Source organism: Bos indicus, chromosome 5, assembly GCF_029378745.1.
Source record: "Bos indicus isolate NIAB-ARS_2022 breed Sahiwal x Tharparkar chromosome 5, NIAB-ARS_B.indTharparkar_mat_pri_1.0, whole genome shotgun sequence".
In the NCBI taxonomy this organism is placed as follows: Eukaryota; Metazoa; Chordata; class Mammalia; order Artiodactyla; family Bovidae; genus Bos; species Bos indicus.
In genome coordinates, this window is record NC_091764.1 from 29,279,136 (window position 1) to 29,298,898 (window position 19,763).

The 19,763-nt window shown below is 42.6% G+C and overlaps 1 protein-coding gene across 3 annotated transcripts in view; it reads right to left on the minus strand.

The window, feature by feature from the left end:
• DIP2B (disco interacting protein 2 homolog B) overlaps positions 1-19,763 on the minus strand; it is a 229,775-nt gene that overhangs the window by 8,554 nt on the left and 201,458 nt on the right. For all 3 annotated transcript variants that reach the window (XM_019960583.2, XM_019960582.2, XM_019960581.2), the window contains 12 exons: positions 18,687-18,796; positions 18,468-18,548; positions 14,552-14,675; positions 13,036-13,157; positions 11,682-11,793; positions 9,230-9,339; positions 8,616-8,746; positions 6,562-6,730; positions 5,293-5,463; positions 4,248-4,309; positions 3,328-3,385; positions 1,647-1,721 (listed from right to left, as the gene is read on the minus strand). In XM_019960583.2, the coding sequence (XP_019816142.2) occupies positions 1,647-1,721; positions 3,328-3,385; positions 4,248-4,309; positions 5,293-5,463; positions 6,562-6,730; positions 8,616-8,746; positions 9,230-9,339; positions 11,682-11,793; positions 13,036-13,157; positions 14,552-14,675; positions 18,468-18,548; positions 18,687-18,796 (1,325 nt within the window). The remainder of the gene's footprint in view (positions 1-1,646; positions 1,722-3,327; positions 3,386-4,247; positions 4,310-5,292; positions 5,464-6,561; positions 6,731-8,615; positions 8,747-9,229; positions 9,340-11,681; positions 11,794-13,035; positions 13,158-14,551; positions 14,676-18,467; positions 18,549-18,686; positions 18,797-19,763) is intronic.

Genomic DNA, 19,763 nt, shown 5'->3' on the forward strand with positions numbered 1-19,763 from the left:
GTCACATTTGGCCAGAATCAATTCAGTTCACTTAGCACAGAATATGTTGATTTTCTTAACCTCATTTTTATAGTAACCAAAAAGTTACAACAATGAAAGCAGCTGCCAGTTACTGAATTTACCATGTGCTGAACAGTACTTTATAAACATTACCCCCATCAGTCTTAACACACACGACATGACAATGCCATCTGTACTACCGTCACTCCCATTTCACAAATGAATACTAGAGTGTGTCGCCACTCCCTTCTCCAGGGGATCTTCCCGACCCAGGCATCGAACCTGGGTCTCCTGCATTGCAGGCAGATTCTTTACCATCTGAGCCATCAGGGAAGCCCTTAAGTAATTCACCTAAGATACAGAAACTAAGAGACCCAGATCCAACCTGGAGGCTACGCTGCCTCCTTGGCTCATTTCTCAGCCTCTTTCAGAGTCTCACCAGCGCACTGAGGGATCATTTCTGTGCTTTAAAACTAAGTTAAAAAGCCCACAGGAAAACACTATAGGGTATTTGGATTTACAATGTAAACACAGCAATAGCCAGCAATAGTAATAACACGAGTGTTTGCTGTGTGACAGGCACTGTTCCATGTGTATACAGATACAGATATTAATGCATTTAACTGTCACACAATTATACTAGGTAGGTGGCATTATTATTTACAGTTGAGGAAACTAGGCCCAGAGAGCTTGAGTAACTCGTGCATTAACAAGAAGCTGGTAACCGGCAGAGCCTGGTCATCTGGCTCAGTCACCTGGAGCCCTGCTCCCGGTTAGCTGTGAGATAAGAGCAGTTTTTTTCTCAGAGATTCAGAAGGAAGAAAAATTCAGTCTTTTCAGTGATTTTATAAGGGCTTTCCAGGTGGCACTGGCAGTAAAGAACCTGCCTGCCAAAGCAGAAGACATATGAGATGCAGGTTCAATCCCTGGGTCGGGTAGCTTTCCTGGTGGAGGAAATGGCAACCCATTCGAATATTCCTGCCTGGAGAATCCCACGGAGACAGAGCCTGGCAGGCTACAGTCCATGGGTTGCAAAGAGTCAGACATGAATAAAGCGACTTAGCATGCACAATATTTTTATATTAATACAAAAATGAATATATTTTGCAATAAAATTTGTATAAATCTTATTTTTAAAAATACTTATTTTATTTGGCTGAGTCCAGTCTTAGTTGAGGCAAGTGGGATCTTTAGCTGTGGCATTCTTAGTTGCAGTATGTGAGATCTAGTCCCTGACCAGGGATCCAACCCGTACCCCCTGCACTGGGAGCAAGGAGTCTTAGCCACTGGACCACCAAGGAAGTCCCTGTATAAACTTTAAAAATTCAGTTATTTGTGGCTCCTTTTAGTTCCACTCCTTAATAGATGGGAGCACATGAGTTCATCCATTTTCCTCTTCAGCCAAGGGAATGTCAGTGGACGAATCTGGGACTAACTCTAGCTTGCGTGCCTCAATCTTCTCTCCATCCTGGTCTCCATCTCCCCTTCTGCCTCATTTCAGTTTTGAGCCTTACAGAGAAAGGTGAAAATTCTCAAACATTCACCATGAGGGAAAAACTAAACCCACAGCTTCCTGACTTCTAGAATGTGAGCCCTGGGGTCTTTCACTGCTGGCTTTTCCGAATCAAGGGTAGAGTTACACATACCTCTCCCAGGTGAGAGTCTCCAACGGGCCCTTTGGTCTCTGGATTAACAATAACTACTTTCACTCCAGGTAGGATCTAAGAATCAAAGAGAAAACACAAAAGTTGAGTTCCATCAGATTTCATGACCTCTAATAAATGCAGTTTCCACTTCCTCCCTCCAGTGAGGTAAGGGAGTGCACACGGGCCAGAGCTGAGCTGGTACTCACAGGATCGTCCTCAGGGGACAGAAGTATGTATAACAAGATTCTGCCTCAAAACTAAACTGGGGAACCCACCTGTCTGCCATCTCCTCAAAGGTGAGAAACCGCAGACCAGTGGCGGCTCGGCAGGCGAGGGGAGAGACGTCACGTGCCCGCATCTCCCTCGGAGGGAGAAGGAAGCAGCAGGTGCTGGCTGAGGATAGCTTGGGGCTTCTTCAGACACCCATCCTCTGTCCTAAATCTCTCTTTTCCTTGGGTTTCTAGCATCAAGAAGCTCACACATGTAAGACCTCAAGGAAGGAAGTGGAAGGCCATTCCTGCTTGTGTGGGCCAGGAACTGCTCTGAAGTCCCTCAGGTGCTCGCCGCCAGTGGAGGCAGAGGAAGAGCTGGCAAGATGGCAAGAAGGTCAACCCAACTCCACTTGGAAGAGTTTAAACAGAGGAGTGAAACAGGGATTTCCCCAAGGGGCTGAGCCACGACTGCACAGGTGGGGCTGGGCCCACTGTTTTCTTCCCTATGTTCTCCTTGGCCTTTCAGAATTAGAAGGGATGCTGAGCCATCATTACTCTCTCTTCAAAAGGATGAGAAACTTGATAGTTTATATGGATTGATCTGCTCAACGTGAGTAAACTGTTCAAAACTGTTATGGACTGAAACCTATATGTTGAAATATGACCCTAAAGTGATGGCATTAGGAGGTGGGGCCTTTGGGAGGAGGTCAGGGGTCTGCTCTCATGAATGCAATCCATACCCTTATATACAAGACTCAGAGATTTCCCTGCCCCTTCCACCATGTGAGGACACAGCAATAGGACAGCCATCTAAGAACCAGAAATCCCTCATCAGAATCCGTGGGCACCTGGATCTTGGACTTGCCAGTCTCCAGAAATGTGAGAGAGAAGTTTCTGCTGTTCATAAGCTGCCTGGTCTATGATATTCTGTTAGAGAAGCCTGAATGGACTAAGGCAATAACAAAATGTCTCCCTGAACAATTTAAAGCCTTATTCTCATCTAAGATATCACTCTCAAATATCTTTAATCTCTTCCCCATTTTGATTTCTCTTTCAACTTTAAGTATGTGTATGTCTTCCCTGGATCTTAAGCCACACCCCCCATCTGTCAGCCTATCTTTCCACTTGTAATATTCATAAAGGTAGAACTGGCTCTTAGTGCTGCTCATTCACCTTGAGTATAATGAACATTGAATTCAGTTGGTTTGTCAAATAATATGTCAGTAGGATTTAAAAATAAAAATCTATGAAAATTAAGAAAGTTCAAATCTAGTATTCTTCTTATTTATGTACCCATATGAATTTGAAAGTATTGGCTAAGTGAAAATTGTTGAATTATCTCCAGATGTCAATTCAATTCAGTCTTGCCCTGGGTACTAACACGTATATTATATGGCTTCAGGTTTCTTTAAAACTACTTCTCCACACAGGTGACACACACCTTCCCAATGGTTAACACAACAAATTACCTTTCCAGACTCTGAGAGGAGCAAACTCTGGGGGGCACCCCGTTCCACAAGACGAACCCTGTAAAAGAACAATATTTACTACATATGAGCCTTAAAAAAAAATCCACCACAGCTGTACACTGTCCTCCCAAATCTCTAATCTAGTAATAGCTCTCCTCACATTAGTGCAGTTTCTCAAACGCAGCATCACTGACATTTTGGGTCAGATATTTTATTGCTGTTTTTTGTGATGCGCTATCCTGTACGCTGTAGGATGTTTAGCAATATCCCCGGCCTCTGCCCACTAGGTGTCAGTAGCATCCCCTTGTCGTGACAATCCACATTTCCAGACGTTGTCCTTTGGAGGGCAAAGTCTCTCCAGGCTGAGAACCACAGCACTAGAGATGTTCTGCCTGTGCAGGCTGGGTCAGCGCCATGGGCCTCACCATGAACACAGCCTAAGTCAGCGGGACCCAGAGACAGGTCCCAGAGCCCGCAACCAGAGCTCCCCTGCGACGCAGCTCCAATTCACCTGTGGGCTGGTGAGGAGGAAGGCGTTTATTCCTATGGTTCAGATAGAATGCTGTTTCAAAAAACCTACACTGTCTCATTTATCTTATCTCAGTTATTTTTAGACTCCCAGAGGATAAGAGTCTATCCGTTTCAGTGTAATTTACGTCATATGTCACAAAATACTAGTATTACATTTTAATATTAAGGAACAGTGCAGCCACCATGAGAATTAAAAGCTTTTCTCTTACAAATGTAAATCTTATTAGGTATTAATAATGAAAATGAATTCCTTCCCTTTTTTTTACCCTCCTCCCCACAAAGACACAAACAAAATGAATGAGGTGAGGGGGACAGCTGGCTTTCTTGAGGCTCAGAAATTTATATGCTTAGGAATGCCAACAGGAAACAAGCTTAACAAATCTACTTACCTGTCATGTCTTAATGATTTCAGATCTACGTATACAGTAGTTGGATCAGGCCCTGAGGTTCCCTGAAGAAAAATAAATCAGTGGGTTGTTTATTTAAAATTAGCTGAATGGCATCTCCATATGTTATATTTTCAAGTCAAGATATAGATAATTTAGTCACATACAGGAAAAATTCAAATTCTGTTCTGAATGCTCACCCTGTCTTCAACCAGATGGGCCAGGGCTGTAGTCAACACCTGAGAGAAGACTCCTGGCCAGCTTTCTCCTCATCTTTCTTTCCTTTCTTCCCCCAGGAGAGGAGGCTGGGGGCCAGAGCAGCACCGAACGGTTACCAGGGTGAGGAGGGTCCTCATCCCTGGACTCAAGGCAGGGGTATGACAGACCAGCATCCATGGGACTTCCAAAACCAACATTGGCCCAAGCTGGGCAGGGCGCCCACAACGGGGCTCCAAGGTGAAGCCTTGTGACGCTGCTCCAAAGTCACCCAACCCAGACACAGAGGACCTGAGCGTGTCTACCCAGCTATGCCACCTTCTTTGACTCTCACTCTTGTCCATGCCTGTTATTTGCCTTATGAATGTCCCAAGCTATAGAAAATTATATTCCACTCTTCTGTTATTTTAGCCTCTTTTCTATTATTTACCCACCAAGATAACATGGCAAAATTGCCATCTGGCTAAAGAAGAGAACACAAACTTATTTGTGCTTCCTTTGCCAAAAAAAAGAAAACAATTACAAAGGGTAATATACAAATAAAATTCAAGTAGGGTTCAGAAATCTTGACTCATGTTGAGGACCATAAAACCACTGAGAGTAAACATTTACATTAGCACTCAACTGCCTGGCATGGCTCCAAGAGACTGGCACCTAGAAACTTGGTGGTTCTACAGGACAACCTTGTGAAGGACAATACTATCATCTTCCTTTTACCAATGGGCAAAATCAGGCACAGTGAAGTCCAAATAAGGAGCCCAGAGGCCCTCGGTGGGTAAGCAGCAGCCGACGCTCTGAGTTCCCCACACAAATAAGATATCATGACAGTCACCTGCAAACATATTGCTACGTTGACTCTGGATCCAAAAGTGGTGCTGACAGCCCGCGGGGACAGACCGATGTCCTTGAAGAGCTTGGAGAAGGACTGCTGCAGGGCAATGCGGGGCCGCTCCTCAGCCACCACCACACACGTTCGGATGCAGGAGAGGTTGATTCCCCGGGTCTGTAAGACACCGCGTTGGGGGGGTGGGGGCGGAGGCGGAGATCAGTGGGGTCACAGAACCACTGGATAAGCAATTTCATCGCCCTGCCTCTCTGGTCAGGAAAAGCCAAGGAACTGTGTGCTCTCATCTCACACACACAAAGAAAAGATACCTTTCTGGAAAAACACCCAGGCATTCCTCTAAAGTCATTACCCACAGGTTGATTTGCTCATTCTCTATTTCTTTCCTCTTTCGTCTACAACTCTTAGGTTTTTCAGCAATATATTTTTAATTCCTCTTCATTTCTGTACCTTAGATTTCTATTTCAAAATGGAGAGATGGGACAAACAGAAAAATAAATTTAGCAACATTGAGATCTAATCTCATCTCTTTTTTTCATTCTTAAGGTCATGCTGCTGCTGCTGCTAAGTCACTTCAGTCGTGTCCGACTCTGTGCGACCCCTCAGACGGCAGCCCACCAGGCTCCCCCGTCCCTGGGATTCTCCAGGCAAGAACACTGGAGTGGGTTGCCATTTCCTTCTCCAATGCATGAAAGTGAAAAGTGAAAGTGAAGTCGCTCAGTCGTGTCCGACTCTTAGCGACCCCATGGACTGCAGCCTACCAGGCTCCTCCGTCCATGGAATTTTCCAGGCAAGAGTACTGGAGTGGGTGCCATTGCCTTTTCCTCTTAAGGTCATACTTCTCTATTAAAGAAAATTAGGTGTTTTCTGACTCTCTCATATGCCACTTAGACATATGATCACTGGATACACTCATGAATGAGTGAGCCTTATCTATGGAGGAGGACCCAGTCTCTAACATCCTCAGGTTGCAAATTCTATTAGGAAAAATCCTCTTTCAGTTCACAGTTTCTGTTCATCTTCACATACATTTCTATTCAGCCTCCTAACCAGCTGTACCTTCTTTTCCACAATGTGTGAATCAGATCAAACTCTAAAAGAGTGCATTAAATTAGACAGTGAAAGAGATACACCTCTTGAGGTTTACAAATACCTGTTTGGATAGAAAAAAGCAGGCAGGTATGTCTGGCCAGCCCTACAAGGCGGGCATCGCCACCTTTTCTCTCAGGACCGGCTCCTTGTATAGCTGCTTCTTACCTTCAGCACCTCCACCTGGTTTCCAAGCCCTTTGGTGCAAAGCTCCATCACTGAATAAGAGCAGAAGGTGTCTCTGATTTTGTACTGGTTGACCGTGGAAAGCCAGAGGAAAAGGTTGTTTTCCAACTCCATAGGAGGAATTAAGATGGACTGGTGACCTGAATAGACACTGCAATGAAAAAAGGCAAGTGCTAATGTGATCAGTTCATCCTAGAATATCATCGAGTCAACAAATATTTACTGAGCACGAAGGACAGGGGAGGGTCATATTAGATATAAAGGCCTAAGAATCAGCCTGGTTCCTATTCAACTCATATGACACAATAACTACAGAACAAAGCAGACTATGGAAGGTGAACACTGAGATGTGAAGAAAGGCTATCACGATCACAGAGTGAAGAACAAGTCCTTCAAAGTGGGCAGGTGTTTCATTGAGTAGGTGACAGCTGGGCCAGGCTTGAAGAATGAGCAGGAATTTGACAGTGGCTGGAGGAAATGAGGAAGCTGGTGAGAGCTCTCCAGGCAGAAGAACAGTATATGCAAAGGCACGGAGATATAAAATTACATGGTGTGTTTAAGGTCATCAGAAATGGCATTCCAGTGTTTGCCTGGGGAAGTGGTGAGAAGTGAAGGCAGAAGGGCCAGGGTCAAAATGCGAAAGTACTGAACACGAAAGAGTTTAGAATTTACCAGCAGACAGTCACTACAGCTAGAAGTTGGGGTAAAGCTAGCTACAGGAAGTGGGGCATTAGAGACATGAGTCACTGAAGGCTGACAGTTAGGAGAGGCTGCAATAGTCTAGGTGAGAGAGGATAAAGGCTTGAACCCCACCAGCACACCAGGATACAAGTGTGGATACAAGGAAGGAATGGCAGAGTCACATCATATGTACAATCTCCAGCCATGAAACCTCAACTTCCTAAACCTTGAATATATATCAGAGTCACTAGGAGTCCAAGAATCGTTTATTAAAAAACATACTGGACAGGGGCTTCCCTGATGGTCCACTGATTAAGACTCTGTGCTTCCACTGCAGGGGGAATGGGTTTGATCCCTGGTCGGGCAACTAAAATCTCACAAGGGAATGACTTTATCTATGGAGGAGTCCCCAATCTCTACTATCCCCAAGTTGCAAATTTCTATTAAGAAAAACCCTCTTTCAGATCACAGTTTCTGTTCATCTTCATATAAAGGTCATTTCTATTTAGCCTCTTACCAGCTTTGCCTTCTTCTCCACGATGTATGAATCAGATTAAATTCTAAAAGAGATTTTTTTTTTTTCCTGGAAAGGCCAAAAAAACCCAAAAAAACCTGGAATTGTGGTCTTCACCTCCGGAAAACTCATTAGTACATCTAGGGAAGCCTCACTGACTTTTTTTTTTTTTAAATAGACCCCTAGGTGATTCTTATGTATAGGTAAAAATAATGGAGACAAAGGATATGACAGTTAATTGGATGTGTGACATAAAGATACAGAGTTGAAGATACAGCCCAAGTTCCTAGCATGGTTCCCCAAGTGGATGACTCCATCCTAAGAAGGAAGGGAACACAGAAGGACGATGCTGAGTCACAGGTGTCTGTGAAGCATTCCTGGAGATGCTCACCAAGGAGGTGGAAAAGCAGGTTGAGATGAGGTCCTTGGGGGGAGAGTGGAAAAAGCTGGGATCTGTTCTTTCACAAGAAACAATCTGGCCAGTGTGCTACCTTCCAGCCACATGCTGTCACCCATCTCATTACAGTCCTTCCTGCCAAGCCTAGGGGGTATGTCATCCTTCTACTTGGCTCTGATTCTAAAATGAGGACGGATGACAGGATGGAGCACAGGAGAGGTAGAAAGATCACAGCCCTTTTGTCTGAGGCATAAAACTAACAGAAAAGAGGGAATGCAAACAAAACCAGACAAACGTCAAAGACGCATTAGGTGCACAAATTCCAGGAAACACCAGCACTTTACTGAAACTTTACCAAATTAAGGGAGCACATGGAAGGATGGGATGGTCACAGCCTCAAAGATATCCCCATGCATTCTGATTCTTTGCTTTTTCCATGCCTACCTGCAGAGACACCAGAGTGCAAAGCCAAGTCCACAGTAAGGGTCAAGGCAGATGGCAATCTGCCGAGAGGAGTACAACTCACACTGGAGCTTGATGGCTCTACAGAGAGCATTGACCGCAGAGTGGGACATCTGGAAGGTAAGGAACACGGAACAGGATGGAACTGGCATCCCACAGGCAGAAGAGCAGCTCTAATGATAGATTTGAGAAGCTTCAATTCCCTCCACCTCCTCAAAATGACATGTATCTTTTGTTGCTTCAAAATGCCTAATCTAACTCAAGTTAAATCTATCTGTTCATTTGTCAATATTGAATCTTATGAAATATATATTTATGACTTCATACTGGCTTTAAATGCAACTTGCTTTATCTATTAGTGTTGATGCTAGGTTCAGAACACTTCGTGACACAAATTCCTTGGGATAACTTATTCCGGAAGAGCCAATGCTTTTATTTAAATATAGCAGAGGCCCTTGATCCTCCGCCTACTGGTCTCTGGTACGACCAACTGGCCTCTCCATCTGAAGTCCCTGGGGCAGTGGTCATCTCTATTTTTTGCAGACCTGGCATGTTACCAGCCTCCAGTGAAAGTAAATATATCCCGACTACTCTACCTTCACTCCTGTGAGCATGCCAGTTGTGGAGACACTAAAATCAAGATATGCCAGCATCTCAGGAGTGGGTGGTTTATAGAGCTGAGGTAACCGTTTCCTGGGTAAATCATCTGCAAAGAAAAAAGAAAACCCAATGTCAATCACACACATTGACAACAAGGTCCTACTGTGAACAGGGACTATAGTCAATATCCTGAGTCCTATGATAAACCATAATGGTAAAGTGTATATGTATATATATATATATATAAACTGAGTCACTCTGCTCTAACAGCAGAAATTAAACACAACACTGTAAATCAACTACACTTCAAAAAAACCTGACACGCTGGAACTCAAAAATCATTGCTATTCAGTTGGTCTTCCATGGCTTTGCTAGAACCACATTTAGCTTCTGAGATTTGCTGAGGCTTAGGGCTTCTAGCATTTAACCAGCCAGCTCACACACATCACTCCTGGAGTGATGGGATGGGGTTGAGGGCACCACTAGACAATATAAACAAGGAAACTACATCAGGTAGATGTATTTAGCAGAAGACTAGTGAGCGGTACTATAACACAGTAGCCGAAAACTGGCTAAAGAAGCAGGCTGCCAGTGTTCAAATTCCAGCTGTGCCCCTCATCAACAATGTCATCACCTTGGTGTTAGTTAACCTCTTTGATTCTGTTTACTTGTCTATAAAGTGGTAATAAAACCTGCCCTCACTGACCTGTTAGGAAGTTAATTCACATAAAGCACTTTAAAACAACTCAAGAAGCTTTCCTTGTTGTTATGCTGGTTTCAAGTTCAAGTTTGTTATTTAGTTTAGTACACAGTATAGTAATCACAGTCTGCTTTAAAAGCTGGATGGTTTTTCTCCAAGTTAACATGACAAATTTTAAGAATGACAATTTAGAACTGGGAATTATTTCCCTTTGCTCTTTTATGATACCTCTCCTCTCTGTCCAAATCTGTATGTGGAATCCAAGGATATCAAGGATGTTTCTGGCCCTAGCCATGCCTCCTTAATGGCTCCTTTGGCCTCCAATCAAGAAACGATTCTGACGCTTACTTTTCAATCTCTGTGTCACTGGGCACTCATCTCTGGCCAAACCAAGATTGTCTCTACCACCTTCCACCCAGCTCCATGCAGGGAAGAGCTGCTCCAACACTGAAAGAAATCCTTCTGCTGTTTGTATCACAGCACACATTTCAGGTCTTCCTAAAACGTGATTGAGTCCAATAACCACAGTAGATTATCTGCATCGTTAACACCAATGCAATCCACTTGTGTTGAATACTATATAAATGACTACTTACAGTTCAGCATCTGGACAATAACCATAAATAGATGTCATCCCTGGGTTTACATCCATATTAATTGTTCTTGAGGTGGATACTATGTAATACTTACCTGAGAACTGGTAGGGAGGAAGTTAATGGTTAAGCGACTGGGAAAGGAGCCAAACTGACTGGGTTTGAATTTCAGCCATTGGTTCGCCAAAAAGTTCATTCGGGTTTTTCTATAACATCTTATGCAAAAACCCCAACGAACATTTTGGCCAACTCACTACCTATTTAGCTTCCCCGTGCCTCAGCCTTCTGATCTGTAAAATGAGGATACAACTTGCGTCTATCTGATAGGCTTGGTATAGGAGGAAATGATGTTATACATGCTAGATGACTGCCACACCGTAAGGGCTAAATAAAGTTAGATATTGTTGTTATGATGATGGTGTGCTGGTGCTTCACATGATGTCATTAATCTTTACAACAACAGGAAGCAGCTACGAGTAACAAGAGGATGAGGGTTTATACTTGTCTGCTCGACTCCAAAACCCACACTCCCCTCTCCACTACCATCTCCAGCCACCCTAGAGTCCCACCGCCTTCTTTAGTATGAGCACCATTTAAATTCATACACTTCATGGTTTTCAAAGTATTTTCATATTATGTTGCATTTGATATCCCCAGTAATTATGTGAGTTATACAAGGGTAGGTAGTATTTTAAGACAGGCTAATCTCAGCCAAGTTTATACAAAAAATGAGGACTGAAGCTTGAACCAGAACCAGGCCTGCTGATTCCTAGCCCAGTGCTGTTCCAACTCTATCACATCTGGAAGTCAAAGGTCAGATCTTCTCAATGCTTTATGCAGCCCTGTATGTCTATGGTCACATCTGGCATAAACACCTAACCACACTATTTGATGATGCCAAGAGTATGACAGGAAGACATGTTTTGTTCACAGAGTTCAAGCACAATGTGATCTGCTTCTTTGGATCTGGTTGTTGCAGCATCCAGTGCTTTGGTAACTCAAGCTGAGTGCATATTAAGTTTTGCATCTGTCTTAGCAGGTGGAATGGGCTGCAGTGGAAGAGCTATGTAAACATCTTTGGCATGAGAATCCAGGAAACCTCGGGGAGTGAATATTCTTGCTCTTGCAACGACCCTGGAGAAATCTCCCTTTCACCTGTGTCAATGATAGTTGGCCAGGTTTTCACGTCCACGGCTGCTGCTGCCTCTCGGGACCTCAGTAACCTCATTAGGGTCTGTGTGGTAAGAATGCAGGCTGCTTTGCTGACCTAGAAGACAAATGGACAAAAATAAGCACCAGGAAGTTTAGCCCTGTGTAGCACTATGGCACTGGTTGCAGATAAAAGCAACTCGCACATCCAACTGGGACAGGGCAGTACCAGCCTTTCAAAGAACGCACACAGGACAATGGAAGTCAGTATTCCCCTTACGTTTGTTCTGAAAATACACTGAACTAGAATGATGGACTTGTTCACAACACAGCTTACTATTTACAACAGTGATTCTCAGATATTCCATGGTCACAATCTCAGGATGGACCCCAGATCTATTGATTTCATGAAGACCATAATAAAATAGAAACATGGATTTCTGTGGTACTCAGGGAATGAGAGGTGTCAGAGGATCATCTCTGAAGCGGGTACTGTTTGCAACAGTCCAGGGAGTGGTGAACTGCACTGGACCTAGAAAACATATCCTGAACTTGGTGGACTCTGCAAGCTCACAGGAACCAAGCTCTCCCACACATCTGCACGTGGAAATGCAAAGTCACCGACTTCCCTTACTACTCAAACCGTGTCGGTGGAAGGAAACTCCCTTCCCTGCTGCCCCGGCCTACTTTGCACACTGTAACCAGGGCGTCCTGCTGAACTGAACTCTGTAGAAAAATCATCTGTGGTGAATGTGGCTTCTATACTGCAGGTTCCAGCTGCTGCCAGAGCAGCAGTTCTTAGAGAAACAAATGTTACATCAATTGGAATTTTGCAATTTGCTTTAAAGTACATTAGGATATGATGCAATACAGATTTCTTTCACTGTCTTCAATTCTCATTTCCTACAGAAACATCTATCACTTTCAGAGCAAGATCTGGACACCTTTTTAATAATATACCAAATGATTTTGTAAGACTAAACCCCCAAAAAGTGACCTTCCATCAGGAGAATTCAGTTTGGCATCTAAAATTATCTTGGTTAGTATGCAGGAAAAAATATTAGAATTTTTGTAAGAAGAAAGGAAAAAAAACAAGTTTTATGGAGAACTAATTACTAAATGGCACCTTCACTTACTTCCTTAATGTTTATGATAAAAACATAATCCTGTATCTCACCAAAAACAGCTTTTCCATATTTCTTCACTAAAAATGCTGGTCACTGTGATCAGATAAGGAAAAGGAGGTACTTTTCAGGAGTTAGATTTGACTTCTTGACTCAACTAAACTGGAAAAGAGTAAGGATCCTTAGTTGTCTGACTTGGGGCTTTATGAGATGTGGACAAGCAAAGTTATACTTACGTCAACAATCATGCGGACAGTGGGCAACGTGGCTGTGAGGTTCTGAGCATGAGGGGGTCTGACAGTCACAGGTATGCACCCCGCGTACAGACAGCCGTAGAATGCAGCGATTAACTCTATGCCTGCAAGACACAGCCAATTAGCGGCCCGGTTTGTCACTGAGAAAGCAAAAGGCAGAGTTTCCAAACCTAGCTTATTAAATCGTGTGCCAGACAGGTTAACTAGACCAAAATTTAATGGAGACATTATCAGAATTTTTTTTTTTTTTTTAAAGAAAAAAAGAAGTTTTTTGGCTGTGTGGCATATGGGATCTTAGTTCCCTGATCAGGGATGGAACCCATGCCCCTTACCTTGGAACTGTGGCATCTTAACCACTGGACCACCAGGGAAATTCCTAGAAATTTTTTAACTTAAGAAGAAACTGAAGGTAAAAGAAGGAAGCATATAAAACAACTTTTTAAAAAATATAGAGATGCCAAGAATAAACAAATGAAAAAGGAAGTCAGAAGCAAAGAAAACACTTGAAAGATACCTGAAGAAGGTATTTTGACATCATTACTTGATATTATTTAGGAAAGAATAAGTGCAGAGATTAGGGCTGTTTCACTTGGGAAATAAAACAATGGGAAAGGAGAGATGAGGAGCATCTGAGCTTTCTTTCAATCTTAAGAAGGCCACTATGTTTTAAGAACAATCAGACCCCTGAGATGTCACTTCCCTGTTGGGTGCAGGTTTTAGGGAGGCAAAACGTCACTTGATACAAAGCCTCTGCAATATAAGGACTCGGAGGGCAGCCCCCTCGGGCAATGCCGATGTCCATCACCGTGATTAACTGGTGGACAGAAAATAACCTCCCAGAACAAAGTTGTTCTTAACAGCTTCTAAAAAATCTTAGTATCAATATAAATAGAAGAGCAAGTAAGAATCACTGAGTAAAATGAAGTAAATGGGATAAAAGACCACAGAAGCCTGGATGTATGAGGAGGTTAGGTGACAAAAGACTAAAGGAAGGGACAACTGAAATAGTCTGCCTAAAATTCTGAATACACCAAACTGTCATCAAATAATTGAGTCCCTCTTGCTGTGAAGAGGTTGCTGAACTAGATTATAGAGTGTGGAAGATGAAAGCAGTAATAATCGAGGGACAGTAAGCACCAATTATCATGTGGAGAATTTAAGTCAGAGTTCATGCACAACATATTTTTGGAAACTGGGTGAACAGTTCCTGAGCACTCCTAGAAACAGTCTTTTTTGAGTGTTTCCAAAAGTCAAGAAATCACCACTCATTCAGTATTTACCATACTGAGCTAGACAGTGGAAATACAAGAGTAAGTACAACAGGCTCGGTCCCAGCCAGAACCCCCATACCACACAACTCTGGAGGGAGGGGTTGTCTGCACGGCAGCAGCTTCCATGCACAGCCCATGTGGTCACGTACGGTGGCCCTGAGCTCCTGTCCTCTTAGGGTCAGCAGTCTAGTAACAGAGATTGTGCAGTCTACCGAGCCAGCGCTCACCAGGTGGATAGAGCAGCACCACGTTCTCTCCCGCGTTTAGATGCCCCTTGTCACCAAGGACGGCCGCAATCCGCTCTGCTCGCTTATGAAGCTGAAGGCAGCTGGCTGTGCACACTGTAGTGCCCTGGAACAGAAGACAGTATACGCATGGGCGAAGCTCAGTAATGAAATACAACGGTAACAAATGCGGCCAATCTGACACTACATCAAAGGCGTGTGCCTTGCTATCAAATTCAGTGAAACTTTCCCAAGCACCGAAAGACGTGTGTGGTCTTACTTTTTCTTTCTCAGTGTCTGAAAGCACTGAGGGACTAACAACATTAACTCAAATCAAACATATGTATTTACAGTCTTTCTTATGTAAAGCAGCTTTAAAACTATATAGCAATTTTTTTTTAAGTGAAGAAATAAAAGTAGAAAGAAAATAAAGAAAAGTAGGATGAAGGCAAGAATGAGGTCAGGACACTGGCTATGTGGTCAAATACATTTGCTATGAGAAAAACACAAGTCTGGCTCCATGTATTCTAACAGCAGAGACGGAAACGAAAACAGGAACAGTGAACCTGAGTCTGCTAGCTAACAATAAAGGTCTTGAGAATAATTTCTCCTGCGGGTCTTCATAAATAATCCTTCTTGTCAATTCAAGTTTTACTTAGCTGGGCTTTTGAACCCCTGTTCCTTTGTAAATATAACACCCAAGTGGGAATGCACAGAAGATCTGAAAATGCAGGTTAAGAACCAGCCTGATGTGAAAAAGACCACGGCCAGCAGCTCAAAAGCACCCCATGGACACCCTCACCAGCCCTCTCCTTCCCTCCATGGCTGGGGCTCAGGCGCATGGTCATGTCTGACTCTTTGCGACTCTATGGACTGTAGCCCACCAGGCTCCTCTATCCATGGAATTTTCCAGGCAAGAATACTGGAGTGGGTTGTCCTTTTCTTCTCCAGGGGATCTACCTGACCCAGGGATCGAACCTGTGTCTCTTGTGTCACTTGCACTGGCAGGCAGATTCTTTACCACTGTGCCACCTGGGAAGCCCCCTTCCCTCCATCAGTTCAGTTGTGTCCAACTCTTTGCGACCCCATGGACTGCAGCACGCCAGGCATCCCTGTCCATCACCAACTCCCAGAGCTTACATGTCCATCGAGTCAGTGATGCCATCCATTGGGGACCACTATCGTGACGTTTTAATGTTAGTGGCTTTCTTTTTCTTCATATTTTTACCATCTATGAAGTATTTGATTTTCATAGAATTGTGCTGTACATGTATATTTTGTGCTTTACTTCTTTCAACATTCTATGAAGTGTCATCTAGGCTGTGGCACCTAGGTGTAGGTTCATCCGTTTTTGTTACTGCACAGCATTTAATTATCAGAACATACCACAAGTTACTCATCCATTCTACTTCTGATAGACTATTCATTCTAATATACACTGGTGCACAAATATATGAGTTTTGGTCCTGTATTGGGTATGCCTACCTTACAATGAGCTGGTGATGGACAGGGAGGCCTGGCGTGCTGCAATTCATGGTGTCGCAGAGTCGGACACGACTGAGCGACTGAACTGAACTGAACTGAACCTTACAATTCACCAGATAAAATCAAACTATTATTTGTCTATACAGTGCCAATAGCACATCGTCCTCATTATTTAAAAACTTAATTTTTAAAACCTCATGATAAAAACAAGTTTACTGAGCTAGTTTTTGGAGAAATAACTTTTAAGTTTCATGAATATAAAACAGTAGGTGTTCAATATAGGAAATTTGGAAGATACAGATTAGTAAATATAAGCTGGAACCACTATTAACATTCTGGTGTGTATTTTCCTAGTTTTTAAAAAGTATATATTGTATGTATGTATATATATATATATAACATATATATATATATAACATTCTGGTGTGTATTTTCCTAGTTTTTAAAAAGTATATATTGTATGTATGTATATATATGTGTGTATGTATATACTTATATACAACATATAAGTATATATTGTATATAAATTCACATGAAACATTAAAAAAAATATATCATACTATATTACGCCAGAGGCTATAGAGTGCACTGGCTAAGAATGCGGGCCCTGAAGCCAGTCTGGGTTCAAATGAAGGAGCTAAATTCCTAGTCCTAGCCCTGGGCCCTGCGAACTCAGGCAAGTGATTTTATGTCTCCGTGCCTCCGTTAACTCGATCTTAAAATGAACTATGAAATGGAAAGCATCTAGGACAGGGTCTTCAGTAAGTACTCCCTTATTAAAGTTTTATATTCTACTTTTCCTACTTCCACATCATGAATATTTTCTGGGTCATCAACGATTCTTCTACAACATTGTTTTTAATGACTGCATAGTATTTTGTTTATATGCCATAAATTATTTAGTCAGTTGTCTACTGTAGGACATTAAGAATATTTCTTTGGCTAAAATCAAGGTTAAATTCATAAGGCCATTTCTTACAACAGCCTTTTTTTTGCGTGGCTTGTGGGATCTCAGCTCCCCAATGAGGGACTGAACTCGGGCACCCTGCAGTGAAAGCGCAGAGTTCTAAGCACTGGACCACCAGAGAATAATCACAATCGCCTGCTTTTCGGTCCATGGTACAGCACCAAACTAAACTTCTTTAAGAAGCATTTTCCTGGCATAAGAGAACATTGTTGTATGGTTCTTAAGCTTTCTGGTGGCTTGGGCTAATCCAAGGTAAAATGTTAAAATACACAGAATACATGGACTTCATGTCCTTTAGTTACCCATATATATTATTTCTCTAACCAAAAAGCAAATTTAAACTTAAGTTCACCAACAAATTTATCTGGAGTATGATTTTTATTGGGCTGTAACTTTAACTGTAGCCAAGCCCGGGAGTGGACTGGGCAACAAGCTAGACTGACATCATCTTAGTGAAATGGGAGCACTCTAATCAATCCATGGGCTTAAAGAGAAGCCCGCTTCATGCAGAGATGGACAAGGAAGTCCCAAAGTTTTCTACCACAGAGCAATGGTTCTTAAGATTTTAACTGACTCTTCATTAAGATGCACAATATATTCCTCTCAGTTCTGTCACTATATAAACTCTCAATGTTGTGTGTATGTGTGCGTGTATGTATCAGAATTCAAGGGGCTGGGGCAGAAGGGGGCAATCTGGGTAAGTCCCCTAAGAGATGCCAATAGATCCTCCAGTCTTCTGCCTGTTGGTGAGAAATACTGTTCTATGCAAAGGTCACAGTACTTTTAGCTCCTGACTCAGCCATTAAAGCGGCTTCCCTGTGGCTCAGACTGTAAAGAATGTGCCTGCAATGCAGGAGACCTAGATTCGATCCCTGGAGCAGGAAGATCCCTAGGAGAAGGGAATGGTTCAGCCATTAAAATCCACAAATCTCAACAGACTCCCATAAGATGTATAACGTAAAAAATATAATATTCTGGTGATCCATCCATTAGAAAGCAGTAAAATATATTCTTGAATAATTTTCAATTGGCTTTTTAGGTTAGCAAAAAATCAATTAAGTATGTGCTAAAAATTACTCTGGTTTTTAAAATGCTGACCTAAGGTCATTTTATTTCTGGTGGAAATCAAAGAACGAAAAGTCAAACTGAGTAAAAATTACACTGACACAATGCATTCTGCACATCTGTAGATCTTGCAATTACATGGTTGTCCCTACTGTTCCTATCTGAATAAAGACGACTTGATTGTGATAAAAAAGAGACAGTACTGAACGACACTTCAGGAGATCTCATTTCAGCCTTGAAATAACTGCACAATTTATCCTCATATATCAAAACAAGGAGAAAGCAATAACTCTCCCCTCAGAGTTGGCAACTGAAATTTTCTGATGAAAGAAAGAGATCAAGAGTGCCTAAGGTACTCTCACAATAGCCAGCTGATTAGATATGCAACTGAATGTTTAATACCTTGGCATTTAACAACATGAAGAGGACATGATCAGGAGTTGCCTGGGCTCGCCACTGTAAAATCTCCGCCAGAAACTGGTGCTGAAATCATAAGGCAGGAAAAAAGAATCAGGGTCAGCAACTTTTAAAAAGCTGGACAATGCATCTCCCATCTGTTATCTGAAGCCTAGGTTCTGTCCTTGACTTGTCTATAAAAGTCAACATTTCTGGAACACTTACCTTCCTCACTAAATCATTCTCTTCAATTTGCCCGAGATCCCTTCCTGCAGCTTGTGCTATGCGTTTTCCTGCAACCAGATTCCCAACCATCACAGAAGCAGGGCCTACACCTGCAAGTTAAGAGCAAAAGTCAAACCTCAGGAGATGAGAATCCAAGTGATGTAGCACCTTCCGCCCACAAGCATTTCCAGACTGACCAAAGCTGATTCAAATGTTCAACCAAATTCAACCACACTGACTGAGCACCCTTCTAGGCACTGGGATACAAGAGCAAACAAGACAGTTTGAATTCTAGCGGGAAAGGCAACCAATAAATACATACACAAATAAATAACATCAGGTGGCAGCAAGTGCCAGAAAACAGGACTACGGGAGAGACGGACGGGGTTAGCGGGGGCGGAGGGAGGGACAGAGTAGAGGGGAGTTTTCACTCTCAGGAGGTGATGATTGGTTGCATTGGTTCCTATTGATAAGTAATTTTTATCTGCTCCAATCACAGATAAAACCCTAACTAGCAGGCTTAACAGTAATGAATATCTCCATTCTGAAAAGAAATCTGCCATCTATGAGGACTGAGAGTAAGTTCATCAGGAATATCAGAAGGGCTTTAAGTGAGTAAACAAATCCACATTGTGGGACACTGCACCGGACAATTGGTCTGGATTCTTCAAAAATATGTGTGTCTTGAAGACAAAAGAAGTTTGGGAGCTTTTAAGTTAAAGGACATGAAAGCCTGTGACCCTGACTGGATACTCAGTTAAAAAAAAAAAAAAATCAGCTATATAAACAAGGAGAGATAAATGAATATCGGCTGTATATTATTAAATGATAGCATTAAATTAATGCTAAGTTTCTTAACAGGATAATGGCATTGTGGCTGATTAGGAAAATTCCAGAAGAATGTTTCTGTTCTCTAGAGCAGAGGTCCCCAACCTCCAGAATCTAATGGCTGATAATCTGAGGTGCAGCTAATGTAAATAATAATAGAAATAAAGTGCACAATAAATGTAATGCATTTGAATCATCCCAAAACCATCCCCTAGCCACCCCTGGTCTGTGGATAAATTGTCTTCCATG